This window comes from Suncus etruscus, chromosome 11 (assembly GCF_024139225.1).
Source record: "Suncus etruscus isolate mSunEtr1 chromosome 11, mSunEtr1.pri.cur, whole genome shotgun sequence".
Classification (NCBI taxonomy): domain Eukaryota; kingdom Metazoa; phylum Chordata; class Mammalia; order Eulipotyphla; family Soricidae; genus Suncus; species Suncus etruscus.
The window spans coordinates 32,135,256-32,151,865 of NC_064858.1; the positions used below are offsets into that span (position 1 = coordinate 32,135,256).

Sequence of the window (16,610 nt, forward strand, 5' to 3'; positions counted from 1 at the left end):
CTCTCTCTCTCTCTCTCTCAGGTTTTGAGGGACTCGTACAGCAACCCCCACCTGGACTGCCTGCAACACAACTGCATTTCACCCTTTCATTGGGCCACTATCACAGTTCATGTGTTCAATGCTGAAGAGAAGACCCTACCTGAGGGAAACTCGAGAATCCCTGAGACCCAAGAGTTCTTTCCCCAGGGGCTGTGCTGCCCTCAGGAGAACTCCCCCCGCCAGCCCCAGGGACTGTGCTCACTCGTCTCCCACCTTCAGATCCAATGACTGCACACAGCTTTCAGTGTCCTGAACATGCCCCTGTGGGAGCCCTGTCTAAAATGCCATTCCCTCTTTTCCCTACAGTAGAGGCTCCTCCCCAGTGCTCACTTTCTTCAAGAAATGGCCCTGTCATCCCTGGCTGTCACCTATCCCTGAAAAATCATTCTCTTCTGATTGGTACACTGCACTGTACCTTCTACCACTCAGGGCTTCCGTAGCACACTCAGATCCTCATAATCCTGTACTGTGGCTTTGGGTTAGTTGACTGTTCTTCCTAAACAGGCAATTTTTCTCATAACTTTTTCTTTTTGTTTGTTTATTTGGACCATACCCAGCAGTGCTCAGCACTTGCTCAGTGGAGCATATAAAATTCTGGGGATCAAATCAGGGTTAGTCACATGCAAGGCAAATGCCTTAATTAACCCTCTATACTTATCTCTCCAGGCCCCACAACTAAATTTTCTTAGGGGCTAGTTTTTTGTTTGTTTTTTTAAGGGCACACCAAGTACTCTGGGATTACTTCTGGAATCATTCCTGGCTTTAATCTCAGGAATTAATCCTAATGGTGTTTGAGGGGCCATATGGGATGCTAGGGATTGAAGCCTGGTTATCTACGTGCAAAACAAATGCCCTACCTAGTAAACTATATCTCTGACCTTGGTTATGTACTCTTGGGCATGTGAAGAACATTTGCTCCTTAGCAAGTGCCTGCTAACTTCTCCAGAAATGAGTAAATACAGCCAATTTAATGGAATCCAAAAGCAGTATAGAACGGCTGGACTCTGGAGCTGAAGAAACGGAAATATGTTGAAAAGCAGCAACAAAAGCTACAACAAGCCTTACCTGACGCCACAGGGATGGCACAGCCTGCAGCCTTGAGCGCTTTCACAGCCTCACACACCCGGGCCGGGTACACACACACAGCAGCTGTAGTGAGGTCTGCAAAGAAAGCAAGCCGGGCAGCCACGGAAGGTCAATGCGCAAGCTATGCTTTGAGTCATTATTTACACTACAGCACCGGTGGAAATCAAACTGAGACAGCGAAAACAAACCGTACCCCACTGCTGCAGAAACGGAAAGGTTTTGACACTCCGCGTTGCTTTGAAATCTGAAAAACAGCTCATTTTCTCCAGAGAGTAAAATGAAAGGCATTGTTCTTTCAGAGTAGATTAATACTTTTCTGTTTGTTTAATTCCAATTAGTAAATTTCCTTAGAATTTTGAAAATTTGGAGGTCATGACTCCAAGTAAATACTCCTAGGAAAAAAAACACAAAATAATAATAGGGGCTAAAGTGGTAGTCCAGTGGGCAAGGTGCTTGCCTTGCACGCAACAGATTCAGATTTGATCCCCAACACGCTCTCTAGTACCCTGAGCCTGCCAGGAGTAAGCCCTGAGCACTCCTGGGTGTGGCCCCCAAAACAAAACAAAAAACACATAAAATAGACTTGAGAGCCCAAAAACAAACCCATGCATATATGCAAAGGCAACTAACAATAGAAGAACCAAGAGCATAATACATGGAGAAAGGAAAATCTCTTGAAAAAATGGTTTGGGGGGCTAGTGAAATAGTACAGTGGATAGGGCACAGGCTTGACCCACAGACAACCAGGTTCAATCCCAGCATCCTATATGCTCCTCTGAGCATTGCCAAGAATTCTGAGTGAATATCACCATGTGATGGCCCCAATCTCCTCCCCCACCAAAAAGATGTTTTGGAGACCAGAATGACAGTATAACAAATAAGGTGCTTGCTTTGCCTGTAGCCAACCCCAGGTTCTATTTTGGTCACTAAAGAGTCATAATCAGGATTTGTCACTAGAGAGAAAATTTCCAAAACTGAAAAACCTCCAGATGATCCCTGGATCCCGGAGCATAGAGACAGGAGTAAATGCTGAACAACAATGGCTGTGACTCAAAAACAAAACAAAACAAAACAAAGAAAACGATTTTATTCACATGAATATCAAAATCCACAGTATTCAAACAGGAATATGGAAGAAGGAAAATCAGTGAATTTTTCAGGGAAGAAAAATCAAATGAGATGTAATAACTACTCCTAGTCTCGGTTTCACCTGCAATAATAAATCTGAGGGAAGTACTCTTATTTGGGGGAATAAAATCAAATTAAAAAAAAAGATCAAGTAGCCACTGTATAACAAAGCAACTGTATCAAACTCATCCAAAGTAGTTACTTTCAATTGCTATAAAGTGTTTGTAGCGTCAACTGAAAATAAACTAAAGGAAACTTTTGAAAAGGTATTTAAATTAGCTAAACACTATAAGTTTTCTAACACCATCTTCAAGGACCCAAGGCTCATGGCTAGCCACATTCATGATAGACAGCACTGGGGGACCATGAAACAACCTCGCAGCCCATCTGAGAAAGACCTGACACCCCAAACTAGTTCAGTAAGTAACAAAGACCAAGGTCTTGTGAAGACATGAGAGCTCCTGGTTTATAAAGGGGATCAAGCCCCAGTGAAATCCAATGCTAAAACGACAAGGTGTGAAACTTGGAGCAACTTTAGAAAAGTCCTTTCTTTCATGTATACAAACATAGCGAGTGCAACTTTTTTCAAACGAGCTAACCTAATATCCGAGCAAGCAATATTTCCCATTTGCATTTTATTCTCAGTTGCATTTCATTGACTCACAGAAAATCCTTTATGTATGAGATGTGGTTATTAAGTAATGAGGCCGGCTTTTTCACCGTGGTGACTAGGGAATCACAATCAGGATTTTAGTCACTAGACAGAAAATTTCCAAAATGAAAGAACTGGAAAGAAAAATACAGAAATTCTCTACCAGCAATTTTAATCCATGATGGCAAGGGGGGGGGGCAAAAAGGTATGGCCTAAAAATAAGAAGCCAATGTTTCTTTTTTTCTGATGATTTTCAGAAAAGAGTCTCCATGACTGTTTTTGAACACAGTCCCATTCTACTGACCTCAATGGCTGCGACCATTTTAGTAACTGAATCTTGACTCTTAGCTTGAGTAGTCAATATCATAAAGATGTAAATTACATCAAACTTCGTCGTACTAGACACCACATGACCTTTACCTTGCATATCTAGAGCTTTTAAGAGGTCTTCTCGAATTGGATACTTGGCTTTATAGCAGAGCCTTCGAACATTGGAAGCTGTATCATCTCCGCCAAGGGTGGTGAGATCCATACAGGCTACAGCTTTCAGGAGCCAAGCAGCCTGGCTTGAAGAAAAGCAAAAAAGAAAGTTTCAAAAGAGTCATTTCCAATATAGAACTTAGTAAAGCCATTATTTCCCAACTCATAATTCAAACATGTATCACAAACACTCAAGAATGACTGACATAGGGCCAGAGAGGTGGCACAAATGGTAGGGAGTTTGCCTTTTATGCGCTAACCTATCCCCTGGTGTCCCATATAGTAACCCAAGCCTGCCAGGAGCGATTTCTGAGCACATAGCCAGGAGTAACCCCTAAGTGTCACCAGGTGTAGCCACACCCCCCCAAAAAAAACCCAAAAACACAAATAAAAGAATGGCTAATGTTGGCCGGAACAATAGCACATGGGTAAGGCATTTGCCTTGCACGTGGCCAACACAGGACTAATTTCAGTTCAAATTCTGGCATTTCTTATGGTCCCCTGAACCTGCTAGGAGCGATTTCTGAGCACATAGTCAGGAATAACCCCTAAGCATCACCAGGTGTAGCCTCCCCCCCCAAAAAAAATACCCCAAAACACAAACAAACAAAAAAAAAAGAATGACCAATGTGGGCCGGAGCAATAGCACATGGGTAAGGCGATTTGCCTTGCAAATGGCCAACACAGGACTAATTTCAGTTAAAATCCCGGCATCCCATATGGTTCCCTGAGCCTGCTAGGAATGACTCTGAGTGCAGAGCCAGGTGTAACCCCTGAGCGCCACCAAATGTGACCACCACCCCCAAAAAAACAAGAATGGCTAATGAAAAGGTTAAAATAGCTTCTTCCATGGGACCATAGCCATAGGGGGAAGGAACTTGTCTTGCATCAGCCAACCCACGGTCAATCCCCAGCATCCCATGTGGACCCCTGAGCCTACCAGGAGTGGTTCCTAAATGAAGAGTTGAGTAACCCTGAGCATCACTGGATGTGATCCAACATCCCAATTCCCCCCCCCCCCACACACACACACTCAATGGGACTTTCTCCATAAGCCTTCTGTGTTCTCTCTTGAACATAAATTTTCTCTTTCTCTCTCCTCATAGCTTTCTAAATAAGTTTCAATAAAAACTATATCTTGCATCACTATTTCACCTCCTTCTAGAATTCTTTTCTTGAGGGAAAGGTGACAAATCCAGAATACCTGTGCCAAGGTAAGGATTAACTTTCCTTTTCTGCAAATAGCAATTCTTCACTCCTATCTGAGTCCATGGGTCCCACTGCACAAACAAGTGGACTCTAATTTGTCTAGCAACAAGGAGCAGTTAGACGGCTACCTTGTGGGGCTGGTGGACATGAACATCTGTGCCAAGTAGGTATTTGCAGCAGAGCGATGGAAACAATCTTTTGTCTAGTCAATCTCTCTTGTACCGAGTCACAGCATCTCTCGCTCTCTCTGTCTCTGTGACTCTCTTTGTCTCTGTCTCTCACACACATACACAGAAAAGCCTTTTCTCAGAAAATGTCCTGCTCCTTCTCTCAACTTTTGCAGATGGCATCTTTCTCAACTTAAAAAAAAATCCCAATAAAAGCCCTCTTTTGTAAAATAAATAAATAAATAAATAAATAAATAAATAAATAAATAAATAAATAAAAATAAATTTAACAGAGGGTTAAACAATGTGGGGGATGGGACCAGAATAAAAATACAATACCTGGGGCCGGGCGGTGGCGCTAAAGGTAAGGTGCCTGCCTTGCCTGCGCTAGCCTTGGACGGACCGCGGTTCGATCCCCCGGTGTCCCATATGGTCCCCCGAGCCAGGAGCAACTTCTGAGCACATAGCCAGGAGTAACTCCTGAGCGTTACCGGGTGTGGCCCAAAAACCAAAAAAAAAAAAAAAAAATACAATACCAGGTTTGATCCTCAACATCACAGATAGGCCCTTAAGTACACACTCAGAGTGATCCCTGAGCACCACCAGGTGTGGCCCAAAACAAAGGAAGAGAAAGAGATGTAGGGGAGGACGCTTAAATTTGTTTTCCTCTCATGCAGATTTCACAAACAGAAACCCCTAATAAATCATCTCCCCATATTTAAGTTCTCCCATGCTCATCCAGAGAACACCAGATGTGGGAGAACTCAAAGGGAAGAGGTTATCTCTAAAAATTTCCTTCCAGCCCTGCAGTTTGGCAAGAGTTTTTATAAAAAGTCTCTAATTTTTGTTAATTTTTGGAGAGCTTTATCACTCAATAAAGCTTTACCAATAAAGCTTTAAAAACAAACAAAAAAAAAGGTGGAGGAGAGGGTTGCTTTTTTCACTTTAATTCCGTTCCATTTTCAAAACAATATTCCTGTTCCCTGACTCATTCGGATGCGCTCCCTTTTTGCACTACAATCAAACTATTTCTAAAGATGAGAACTATGTGAAATGTCACCCTAAAAATTCCATCCCCATATCCCGCCTCCCGGGTGAAAAGCGCTCTGAATTTCTTTCAGCCAGAAATGCTCAGCACGTCTGTGGGCGGTCCCCACCAAGGAAGATGTTGACCACAGGAACTCCCTCCAACATCATTTCTTGAATGTTGAAAAATGACTTATGAAAATTAAGAGCCAGAAAAACACGGTGGTCAGAGAAGGTCGACTCTGAGATCGGAAGGGCTTCTCAGCAGACTCACTGAGTTTGGATGTTATGGCTTTAACATAAAAAACTTAAGACAACCAGAGAAAGTATGTCTAAGAAACTGAATAAATGTGCTGAAAAAAAGATACCACTTGATTTACTCATGAATAAAGATGCCATAAATTCATTTGCGGCTTTGCCACTCAAGAGTGATAAGATTTTTAACTTGTTTGGATAAATGTGTTATCTTTCTCTAACCCATCATCTTCATATATGAATTATTAAAATAAGTCATGGACAGCTGCAATCGTTTAAGTTTAGATGCATCTTGAGTGAAATTCAATACCGTGGCCTTGAGGGGAGAGACCGTGCATGGAAAATGATGTACAGAACATTCCAGAAGGACCCTTACCTGCCACTCCTTCTTCAAACTCCTGCGAGCCTGGATCTGCTGGGCGCGCCTCAGCACCGCCGGCTGATTCACTTGTACTTTGGAGATCCAGCTCAGGTCTAAAGGGAAAGGAGGAATAACTTTTAAAAGTTTGAAGTTGTGTTGAATAGATGTGTTTTATCCAGTTCTTGAAAGAAGTCTATACTGTTTGGTGTCAAAGTTCTTTTAGAGCTGAGGTTTTCTTCTTTATGCACAACAAATGAATTTATCCATCTATTATTTATTGAGCACTACACACAAATAACCTTGTTGAAGGCAGCCGGTGAAAAAAAGGCATATTTCATGTAAAACCACATTCATGTGGAATGTGCAAAAACTACAGGGATATATGCCCAGAAATCAGGAGTTTGGGGTGGGGGGAGTAATGTACATCAGGCCATATGCCTATCTTCTGACAGCGAGGACTTACTCGGATGTGCCCAGGTCAAAAAAGTTAAAAGACTAATATATCCCTCCCCCGATTTTTTGTCTTTTGGGACACACCCAGTAGCACTCTCAGGTTACTCCTGGCTTCGTGCTCAGAAATTGCTCCTGGCAGGTTCAGGGAACCATATGGGATGCGTGGGATCAAATCCACATCAGTACAGGGTCACCCATGTGCAAGGAAAAGGCCCTACCTGTTATGCTATCCCTCCAGCTCTAAACATTCCTTTTTTTTTTTTAAGTCTTTCCTATGTTTCTTTGATAAAAATTTATTTTTTAATTTTTATTTTGACCAAATTGGATTACAAATCTTTCACAGTAATCTTTTAGGTACATCATGATATTGAATCAGGGGCACTCCCACCACCAATGTTGTCCTCCCTCCACCCCTGTTCCCACCATGCATCCCACATCCCCCACCTTTACCACCTGGGTTGCTAGTATAAGTGGTCCCCTCTGTGTCTAGCATGTCTGATCATTGTTTTATTTCTACTTAATATTCATACAACTGTCTGGTCTTGGTACCCTCCATTATTTCCCCCTCAATTTGTGAGGCATGATAAGATGGTTCATATTATAAACATCCTTTTTTTTAAATAAATTTCAGGCCATACCCAGCAGTGATCAGAACTCACTCCTAAGTCTAGGCTCAGGGCTCACTTATGGCAAGGTCTGGGGATGTTAGGGATAAAACTCCATAAGTGAACTTGTGTTGAGGTTTCAAGAGCTCACTAATTACCAGTCCTTACTTATCAGATGAACATCCAGTAGACACTGATATAATACAGCGCATAATTTCCTCAAGAGAAAAATGTTTATGGCTAGGAAGATAGTACAATGGGTAGGGTAGAACTAGCACATATGCCTTGCTCATGCTGCCCAGATTCAATTCCTGATGCCCCATATGAATCCCCAAGCACAATAAATAGTAATCATTGAATGCAGAAAGAAAAGCAACCCCCATGCATCACCAGATGTGGCCCTCCCATAAAAAAAAAAAAAAAAAAAAAAAAGAAAAAAATGAAAGAAAAAAAACCAAAGAACTTTTCAAACTGGATCAGAAATTACAAGATAGGGCTAGAAAGATAGTACAGGGGTTAAGGCAATTGCCTCACTCAGTAACCTCAATTTGATGCCCAGAACTATATACAGTCCAATGAGTACCACAAGAAGTACTCCTCAAAACACCCAAACCCCAAAACATAAATAGCATGAAGAAAAGAAAAAGATATGGTAACATAGCTCTAACATACGCTAGAAAAAGGAGAAAGATCTGACTTTATTTATTTATTTTTTTTATCTCAATGCTCCTGAGACCACGTGGCCTCTTGATTTCATCCACTTTTTTTCTTTCTTTTCTCTATCTGTAGAAAGATATAAAAATATGAGACAGAGCAAAATGATTCAAGTTCTAAGGTTCTATGTAAAAAGTGAGAGCCCCTATCTAAAAGATATAAATAAAATTAAAAGAAACAAAAACAAAGGGGGGCAGGTGTGGCCAGATTTTATTTTTTTTCATAGGTGAAGTAAACATTGGGGAAATTAGAAAGGAAATTTTCTTGGCCTAAGAGTTACAGGGTACTTCCATCCATGAAGCATACTCTCATAAGACTGAACATAGGCTCTGAGCATGTTGGCTAGCCTACCCCAAAATCTTTATGTTTCAGGGAAAATTCTGTTCAGTAGTAGTTCAGGTGGTTAAGAGAGGAGGCATTGGGATGCAGACTGAAAACTTTGATGGAGGGAGGTCAATATTGTTGGTGGAAAACTCCTTAAACACTATACTATGCCTGAAATAAAATTATAAAAAATTTGTAACTCACAATGGTCTCAATAAAATTTAAAATAAAAATAAATAATAAGTTTTAAAAATGGGAAAAAGGGGCCAGAGAGATAGCATGGAGGTAAGGCATTTGCCTTGCATACAGAAGAAATGTGGTTCAAATCCTGGCATCCCATATGGTCCCCCAAGCCTGTCCCCTCAAGTGATTTCTCAGTGTAGAGCCAGGAGTAACCCCTGAGCGCTGCTGGGTGTGACCCCCCCCCCAAAAAAAAGGAAAAAAAATAAAATGGGGAAAGAATTTCCAAGCCATTCAACATTCCTGGAGGAGCAAAATGTTGGCTATTGCTATAATTCTTGCTAATTCTCTGGCAGCCTAGACTCTACTACAGAATTGTATTGCCTCTAAGAGTCCTGCTAAGATGGTCTTATGAACTTCCTCTCTTATGAATCATACTCTTACCCATTTGAGAACTCACCAAAAAACACAGCATCAGCTGCACTTACATTTCAACTTCATCCACCTATACTCCTTAACCTAGGTGGCCTCACAGTAAATTGAGCATATATTCATTTATCTCCTAAAATTAAACCAATTTCTATGTCTCTTGAGCAATCTTGGGCTTTTGTAGAATTATCTTCTTAGAAGGGCCTAGAGATTTGGCAGTAGAAAAGATTAGTTCCCTGGAAATGTGTAGCAGTATGATACTTGTTTGTAAAGTGATAGGATATTGATAGGGGGAAAGAACTGATTCCATACTAAGGTAACATGACATACAAGAAAAAGCAAAGGGTTCACACCTACCACAAAGACAACCAAGAAAGAATGTTTCTCTAAAAGATATTCTCTGCCAGTAGGAGATATAGTACAGAGGTTAAGGCACTTGCCTTACATCAGCCAACTCTGGTTCAGTCCCCAAAACTGAATAAGAAAAAAATAAAATAAAAAATAACTGAATAAGGTCCCCAGTGTACCGAAGGAGTGACCCCTGAGCACAAAGCCCTGAGTAGTGAGGTATGACTATCAAGAAGACATCACACATGCACTTACACACACACACACACAATACATCTTGTTAATCCAGTTGATCTTATCAATAGTAATAGTACAGAAATTCCAAGATGGAGAAATTAATAATAACTTATTTAGATATAAATGAAAATGGAACAAAGTTTCAGTGTACATATTGCATAGTTTTGTTAGTCAAAGTTATTTAGCCAAACAGATTTCTATCATTTCAAGTCCATCTGCTCTTCTAAGGTATTATATGTTTTCCTATTTGTCGGCTGATCCAACTTCATGGAAAGAATGGGAGTTGAGTGTCAGGCAAGTGAAATCTGTCTTTTGTCCCCGCTAGAAGACTGATTGGGTTCCAGGCAGAGCCCACAAGCCTGAAATCAGACAGACACACAACATAAGAACCCCCTATCCTCAAAGGGGAGAAGAAGAGGAGCTTCTTTTTCTTTGCTACTAAAATGGGTGATTTGGGTTCACAGCAAAGACTGTTGGAGGGAGAGGGAAAAATAAATGATTGAAATGCAGCAGGTATGAAATGCAATCTTGCCAAGTCAGCTGCTGACAGAAGAGGGACCCCCATGTTGAGGCTGAGAGTTGGTCCCTCATGTATCTGACACTTGCTAGGAGCTCTTCCAATCATCTCTTCTCCCTGTCCCAAACACTGGTTACTGGGAGCACGCCAGGATTTTCCAGCCCGCTCCTCTTCCGTTCATGGCCCACTCTACTCTTTCTGTTCTATGTCTGACCTAAACAACTTGTCTGGCCCGGAAAGCTCATTCCTAGCTGGCCTGCTCAACCCAGACTCAAACCAAGGTTCAGTTTGGATTTAAAGAGACACTTTTCTGAGAAGTAGTAAAGAGAAACAAAGACACTCCACATGGCAAGTCACCAGGGCCAACCAAGGCTTCTTCAGAAGATGAAGCAGGCGACATGCAAGACACATCTAGATCTAAGGTATACAACAGGATTGGGATTGGGGGTGCACAAGTGGTGATGCTCTCTGTTCAGGGATCTCTTCTGGTGGTGATCAATATGCAGTTCCAGGTCTCAAAACAGCTGTGCAAAGCAAATGACCCTGGGGGCTGTACTCTCTCCCTGGCTCCCCTATAATGGGATGTTTGATATATGTAGACAGTGTGAAATAACTGGCACAATCAAGCTAATTGAGAGCATCTCAAACATTGACCCTTTTACCGCATGTATGTGTGCATGCCGGGAATATTCAGAATCAAATCTCTCTGCAGATTTCCAGCATTCCATATGGTTTTGATGTCCAGAACATCTTCATCTTGCATGAGTAGCACTTTGCACCACAATCACTTCTCACTGAAAAATGACTGTCTGTCTGTCTGTCTGTCTCTCTGTCTCTCTCTCTCTCTCTCTCTCTCTCTCTCTCTCTCTCTCTCTCCTCTCTCTGACTCTCTTTCTGTATATGTGTCTGTCTCTCTCTCCCCCGCCCCTCTCTTCCCTACATGTCTTCCAACTTAGGAAAGTAGAGGCTAAAACAGGAAAGGGACATCTGGGGAAAGCAACCTTCCAAATTTACCCTCTGTTGATTGCCCATCAAAGCTTAGATGCCTCCATGACAACAGGAACCAGAGGTCCCCACACACTATCCACAAGAGGGTGGGTCACAATTATCCCCAGGCTCCACTGCTGAAAAAATGTCCTCAGTGGTCATAAAATGCTCTAGCCCAGGATTAAAACTGCCACAGTATTTGCCTCTGTGACCTCCCACAGTAATGAATTACATAAATGTCTCTAGTTTTATTAGCACTTAATTTTCTCTTCTTTCATTTCATCAAATAACCCTTTTCTCCATGATGGGATCTGGGGAAAAGAAAGGACCTGTTTGGCCTTCACAAATTTTAATATTTTATTTGAGGACCTTTCAGCAGCTCCAACCCAGGAGAAGCAATTCCCAGGCATGGAGTCTCATGAGCACCATAGACTTCTTTGACAGGGAGGGAAGGATTCTAAGGATGGAGCCTTTGGGCAATGGTGTTGATTCTGTTTTGAAAAGCAGCCCTGACAAAAATCCCAACCTTCTAACATGGCTTCAGGGGGCCTTTAGGTCTCTGACAGTCACCAACATGCTCCCAATCCACTGAGATGATGATGGTTCTCCTGCAGAAATCTCAGTGGACACAGGTCACTACTTCCCTGCAGACCCACTGGATGGCCTTCCTGCTGTTTCCTTGTGTTTCTCTGAATGTCCATCACTCCTCCGTGGCAGTTCTGACACAGCAAGGCCAACCAATTCTAAAGGGAGGAAACCTTGTATCTTGCTTTAACCTTTATGCCTATGAGAAAAATTCATTGTGATATATTATTAGACTCATGAAAAGACATCATGACCCAAATGATCACTTACTCAGCCACACTGAGACTTCCACGTCTGGCTTTCTAATTCTCTGGCCTGTGGGGAAACTTCTGAGGACAGTTCTTCAGAGTCCAGACCACTGCCTCTGGAGACAGAAGCATTAGGTCTTAGAGCAATGCTTCAGGAGGCTAGAAAACTTTGGTCCCCTGAACAGCAAAGATCCAAGTCAATCCTCTGAGATCTAATCATGGTTCTAGGAGTTAAGAGAAGCTGATTTAACACTTTCTACTCCAGGTCAGAATCAATGATGCATCTGTCAACACTGGAACTAGCCAAAGTCCCCACATGCCCTGTTATTTCCTGAATTCATGGTATGAACCAATAGAAAACTTTCCTCAGAAAGTTGCACCCAGTGCTAGATGCTGTGCTACCATCTGAGCTAAGAGTCTGCAAAGATCTGAATGTACCAAAAGAGACTTGTACCAACTAATCTTGCCATGGTGAATATTCAGGATCAGTTTTTCAAGTCTAGGAAATAGGACAAAAAAACAACAGTGATTTTGACTGAATGGAAATAAGCTGGATGAGGCTCATTTACAAAGTAGGGACAACATCTATCTTGTAAACATATATTAAGTTGGTGGTGAGTGTAATAGAATATATGCCGACATCACAAAGTCTGTATGCCAAAAATGTGTTATGTAAACAAAGGCTACTACAATTAAAAAATTAGCAAGAACAGGGACCAGAGCAGTGGCACAAGTAGTAGGGCTTTTGTCTTGCACGTGCTAACCTAGGATGGACTGCAGTTCAATCCCCCAGTGTCCCATATGGTCCCCCAAGCCAGGAGTGATTTCTGAGTGCATAGCCAGGAGAAACCCCTGAGCATCACCAGTTATGGTCCTTAAAGCAAAAAAAAAAAAAAAAAAATTTGCAAGAACAAATCACTGCACATACAAGTTTGTTAAGCCTATGGATAAATTCACATAAGAATGTTAAGCTCTGGAAATGATTGGGACTCAAGGTTATTGAGGACCCATCCAAACTCTTCCTGAAACCCCATCACTGCTGCCCCTCATGACTAACCACTCAACATCCTATAGAGATCTCACTCAAGAATAGACTCCATTTGGCCATCTTTGTATTTGACCCATGAATTTAAGGTTATCTATGGCCTATCCCAGTAACACCAACTTTCATGTTTACCTCCTAAATAATGAGGTAATATATTTTAAATATTTGATTTTGGGGCCGGAAAGATAGCACAGTGGTAGGGCGTTAGCCTTGCACGAAGCTGACCCAGGACAGAAGTAGTTTGAATCCTGGCATCCCATATGGTCCTCCATGCCTACCAGGAGTGATTTTTGAGCGCAGAGCCAAGAGTAACCCCTGAGCACCACCATGGGGTGGAACCCAAAAGCCAAAATTTTTTTTAATATTGTGTTAATTCATTTGCTGATGTTTATGAGTTTATCTTTCCCCAATATTTCAAAATATATGTAAATAGTGAAAATTACATATTTTTAAATGGCCAGAAGTACAACTCTATACTTTTGCTTTTAATAGTATACATTTGCACTTTTAAACCAAGGTTTATTTTTTTGCCATAAAATACTTTTATTCTCAAATGTTACTGCATGAGCACTGGTCTATGACTATTCACCTAAAATCACCACAGGGAAGCACCTAAGAAATCTATCATGTGAAATCTTCATTCCAGTTGTCTGACTATTAAGAAATTTTAAAAATACTGATCACTTTTTCCATTCTGAAGAAGCTCATGTTCTCTCTTGAATATTTATCTCTTTTCCACCACTCCCTCAGATTTCTAAGTAAATTTCCTCAAATTAAAATATTTTACTTAAAAAAAAAAGAAACTGATCAATGGGCCAGAGTGACAAGCATGCAGTCAAGTCCATTTCAATCCCTGGCAGTGCATATACTCCCCAAGTACCGCCAGGGTTGCTCTCTGAACACCAAACCCAAGCACTGCTAGTATGGCCCCCCCAAAAAAAATTGATAAAAATAACTGTCATAATATATAATTTTAGAAAAATGGGAAGTAAAATTGATGCACCTTTATCTGGGTTGGCTGCAAGTCAAAGGCCCTACAGTGTGCTATCAATCCGGCCCTGATGCACCTTTATGTGGGGAGAGAACCGATAGGTCATTTCTTCCATTGTATTCGCATATGAAGAAAACTCAGTGACTCTATAGGTGCTATGCACGGGGCCCCAAGCGATAGTACAGAAGTGGAGCATCTGCCTTGCCCAAGGGTGAGTAGGTGACTTAGGTTCCATCTCCAGCATCCCATGTAGTCTCCTGAGCACCTCCAGGTGTAACTTCTGAGTGCAGAGGCAGGAATATTCCCTAAGTATCATGAGGAATGGCCTCCAAAAAATAAAATCAAATAAACAAGTGCTGAGCACAGGGCTGGGTTCCATGCCTAAACATTCCAGTCTCTGTTGAAACTGCAGCTGACCTCCATGGTCAGTAAATCCTCTTTTCACAGCATTCAACTTCTGCTTTGTGATTAGAGTTCTGCACTATGTCTGTCCATGGGGAGGAGGGTAAAGTCCTGCTCAGAGCAGCTATCAGAACACATGGAATGCCCACTCATGACCATTCTAAGGACTTCTCCACCACACTCCCAAGTCCTCCTTTACTACATGTCTAAGAAAGCTCAAAAGTCATATGGATTCTGAGGGAAGTCTCTTGATTTCTCTTCAAAATGCAGTTCTAGGAAAGGCGGGAGAAGTGGGTCCAAGGGCTGAGCACAGGCTGTGCATGTTGGGGGAGGCCAAGACCACCCACACCACACAGCCCCCTGAGCACCACCAGGAGCAACCCCTACAGAGCTAGGATTAGCCTGAAAACAGCCTTGGTGTGGCCTCAGAAAAGATATAAAACAAAAACAGCCCCATTTGATTAGCAGGCAACCATCTCTGCTTACAAATGTATATAATACTCCAAAATTTAAATCTGCTCATTATAATCTGCCCATTTCACACACACACACACACACACACACACACACACACACACACACACACACACACACACGGGATCTATTGTTAATCCCCGCTTAGGGGGGGCATGTACCAGACGTGGCTTTTTGACTTCCTGGTGCAGTGTCTAATTTTTCCTACCAAGAATTATTTGCCAAAAGGCCCATTCAGAGAAGTCAATTATTGACCCTTTACGTGGATTATTGGCTATAATTCTGTGACATTACATTTTCTCTTTATTTGAATTTTGTTCCTTTTCTTGTACAGAAATTCAGCTTTAGATTCTCTTCACTCACAAAGGTATTTCGGTACCAAAGCCCACCAAAAGCTCCCTGCTGGCTAGTCTATTTGTGAATCGTATTTCTAGTATAACCTGGCGCCCCAACTTTGGGGGCTATCGGATTAAGCGAGCTGTCTCTTCTCTTCTTCTATTTCCTTTTTTCCTCTTTCATTCTTATTTTAGGTGCACGAAGCAGGAACCTCGTCAGAGTACCTAGGACTCCCTGGACAGCACCAGGTTTTAAGACAAGAAGGTAAACAGAATTTTCCTACTGTTTTAAGGTACAAGTTCATACTACATTAATTTAACAACAATTGCAATAATTTATTCAGGTTGCTATACATAAAGTTAGTCCCTGGTTCTTTAGGCAGCAGACCCATAAGATAGCAGGGTAAGGAGCTTGTCTTGCTTGTGACTGACCAAAGTTGGATCCCCAGAACCACAAATGGTCCCCAAAAGTGATCCCTGAGCACAATCAGAAGCAGTTCCCAAACCAAAAATAAATAAGAGGTTCACTATAGTGCCAATTCACCAACTCAGAAGTCTGAGTTAGTGACAACTACCATATTTTCCAGGGTATATGACAACTTCTGAAACAAAGAAAATAAGTCAACCGAAAATCAAGGGTCGTCTTATACACCGAGTATATCCCGAAAAATGTTTCAATATGCCGCTAAACAAAAATTGTCTGAATATTGCCAGAAAACGAATTTTCCAACTCGATCCTGCACCAATCACTGCCAGGTGCCTCTCTAACTCAGCCAATCCAAGCAGGCTTTTTATGCATGCAAATTAGACAATATTCTGGACCCGAATCTACATTGTCAAAAGCCTGCTCAGATTGGCCATAGTCAGAGAGTACGTCTATTACAGTATAACCTTTGGACCTTTGCTTGTTGTGATTGGCTCACTGTGGATGATACAGTTGCAGCACAGAAACATTCTGTCTTATACAGCAAATATAGGCCTAAGCCTATGTTTTAACTGTAAAATTAGGGGGTCACCTGATATACCGGAAAATACGGTAGGTATCTTCCTGTTGGAAGCACGCCCCCTACTGGTGTACCTCAGATAACAGAATCTGCACCAGCTCTGTGGAGTTTAGTGACCCCAAAAGCTGTGCTGCCCCTAAGACTAAAACAACTGTCTCAAAGCTGGTTCCGGTTTAATTTTCAAAGAAAAAGTTTGTGCCTTCTCTCCTCTCTTGCCTGTGGAGAGGGATTTAATAGCTGTAGACCGGGGCCATTAAGTCTTCTAGAGGGTTGAGGGAAGAAATCTGTGTGGAGAGAAGTCAAAATATCCAGATTTCATGGAGAGAACA

General features: G+C 41.8%; 1 protein-coding gene across 1 annotated transcript in view; it reads right to left on the bottom strand.

The window, feature by feature from the left end:
• Positions 1-16,610, bottom strand: part of DERA (deoxyribose-phosphate aldolase) — a 110,235-nt gene that overhangs the window by 79,228 nt on the left and 14,397 nt on the right. Inside the window, exons 2-4 of the mRNA XM_049783701.1 lie at positions 6,419-6,516; positions 3,326-3,467; positions 1,105-1,200 (exon numbers count right to left, since the gene is read on the bottom strand). Coding sequence (XP_049639658.1) covers positions 1,105-1,200; positions 3,326-3,467; positions 6,419-6,516 — 336 coding nt within the window. The remainder of the gene's footprint in view (positions 1-1,104; positions 1,201-3,325; positions 3,468-6,418; positions 6,517-16,610) is intronic.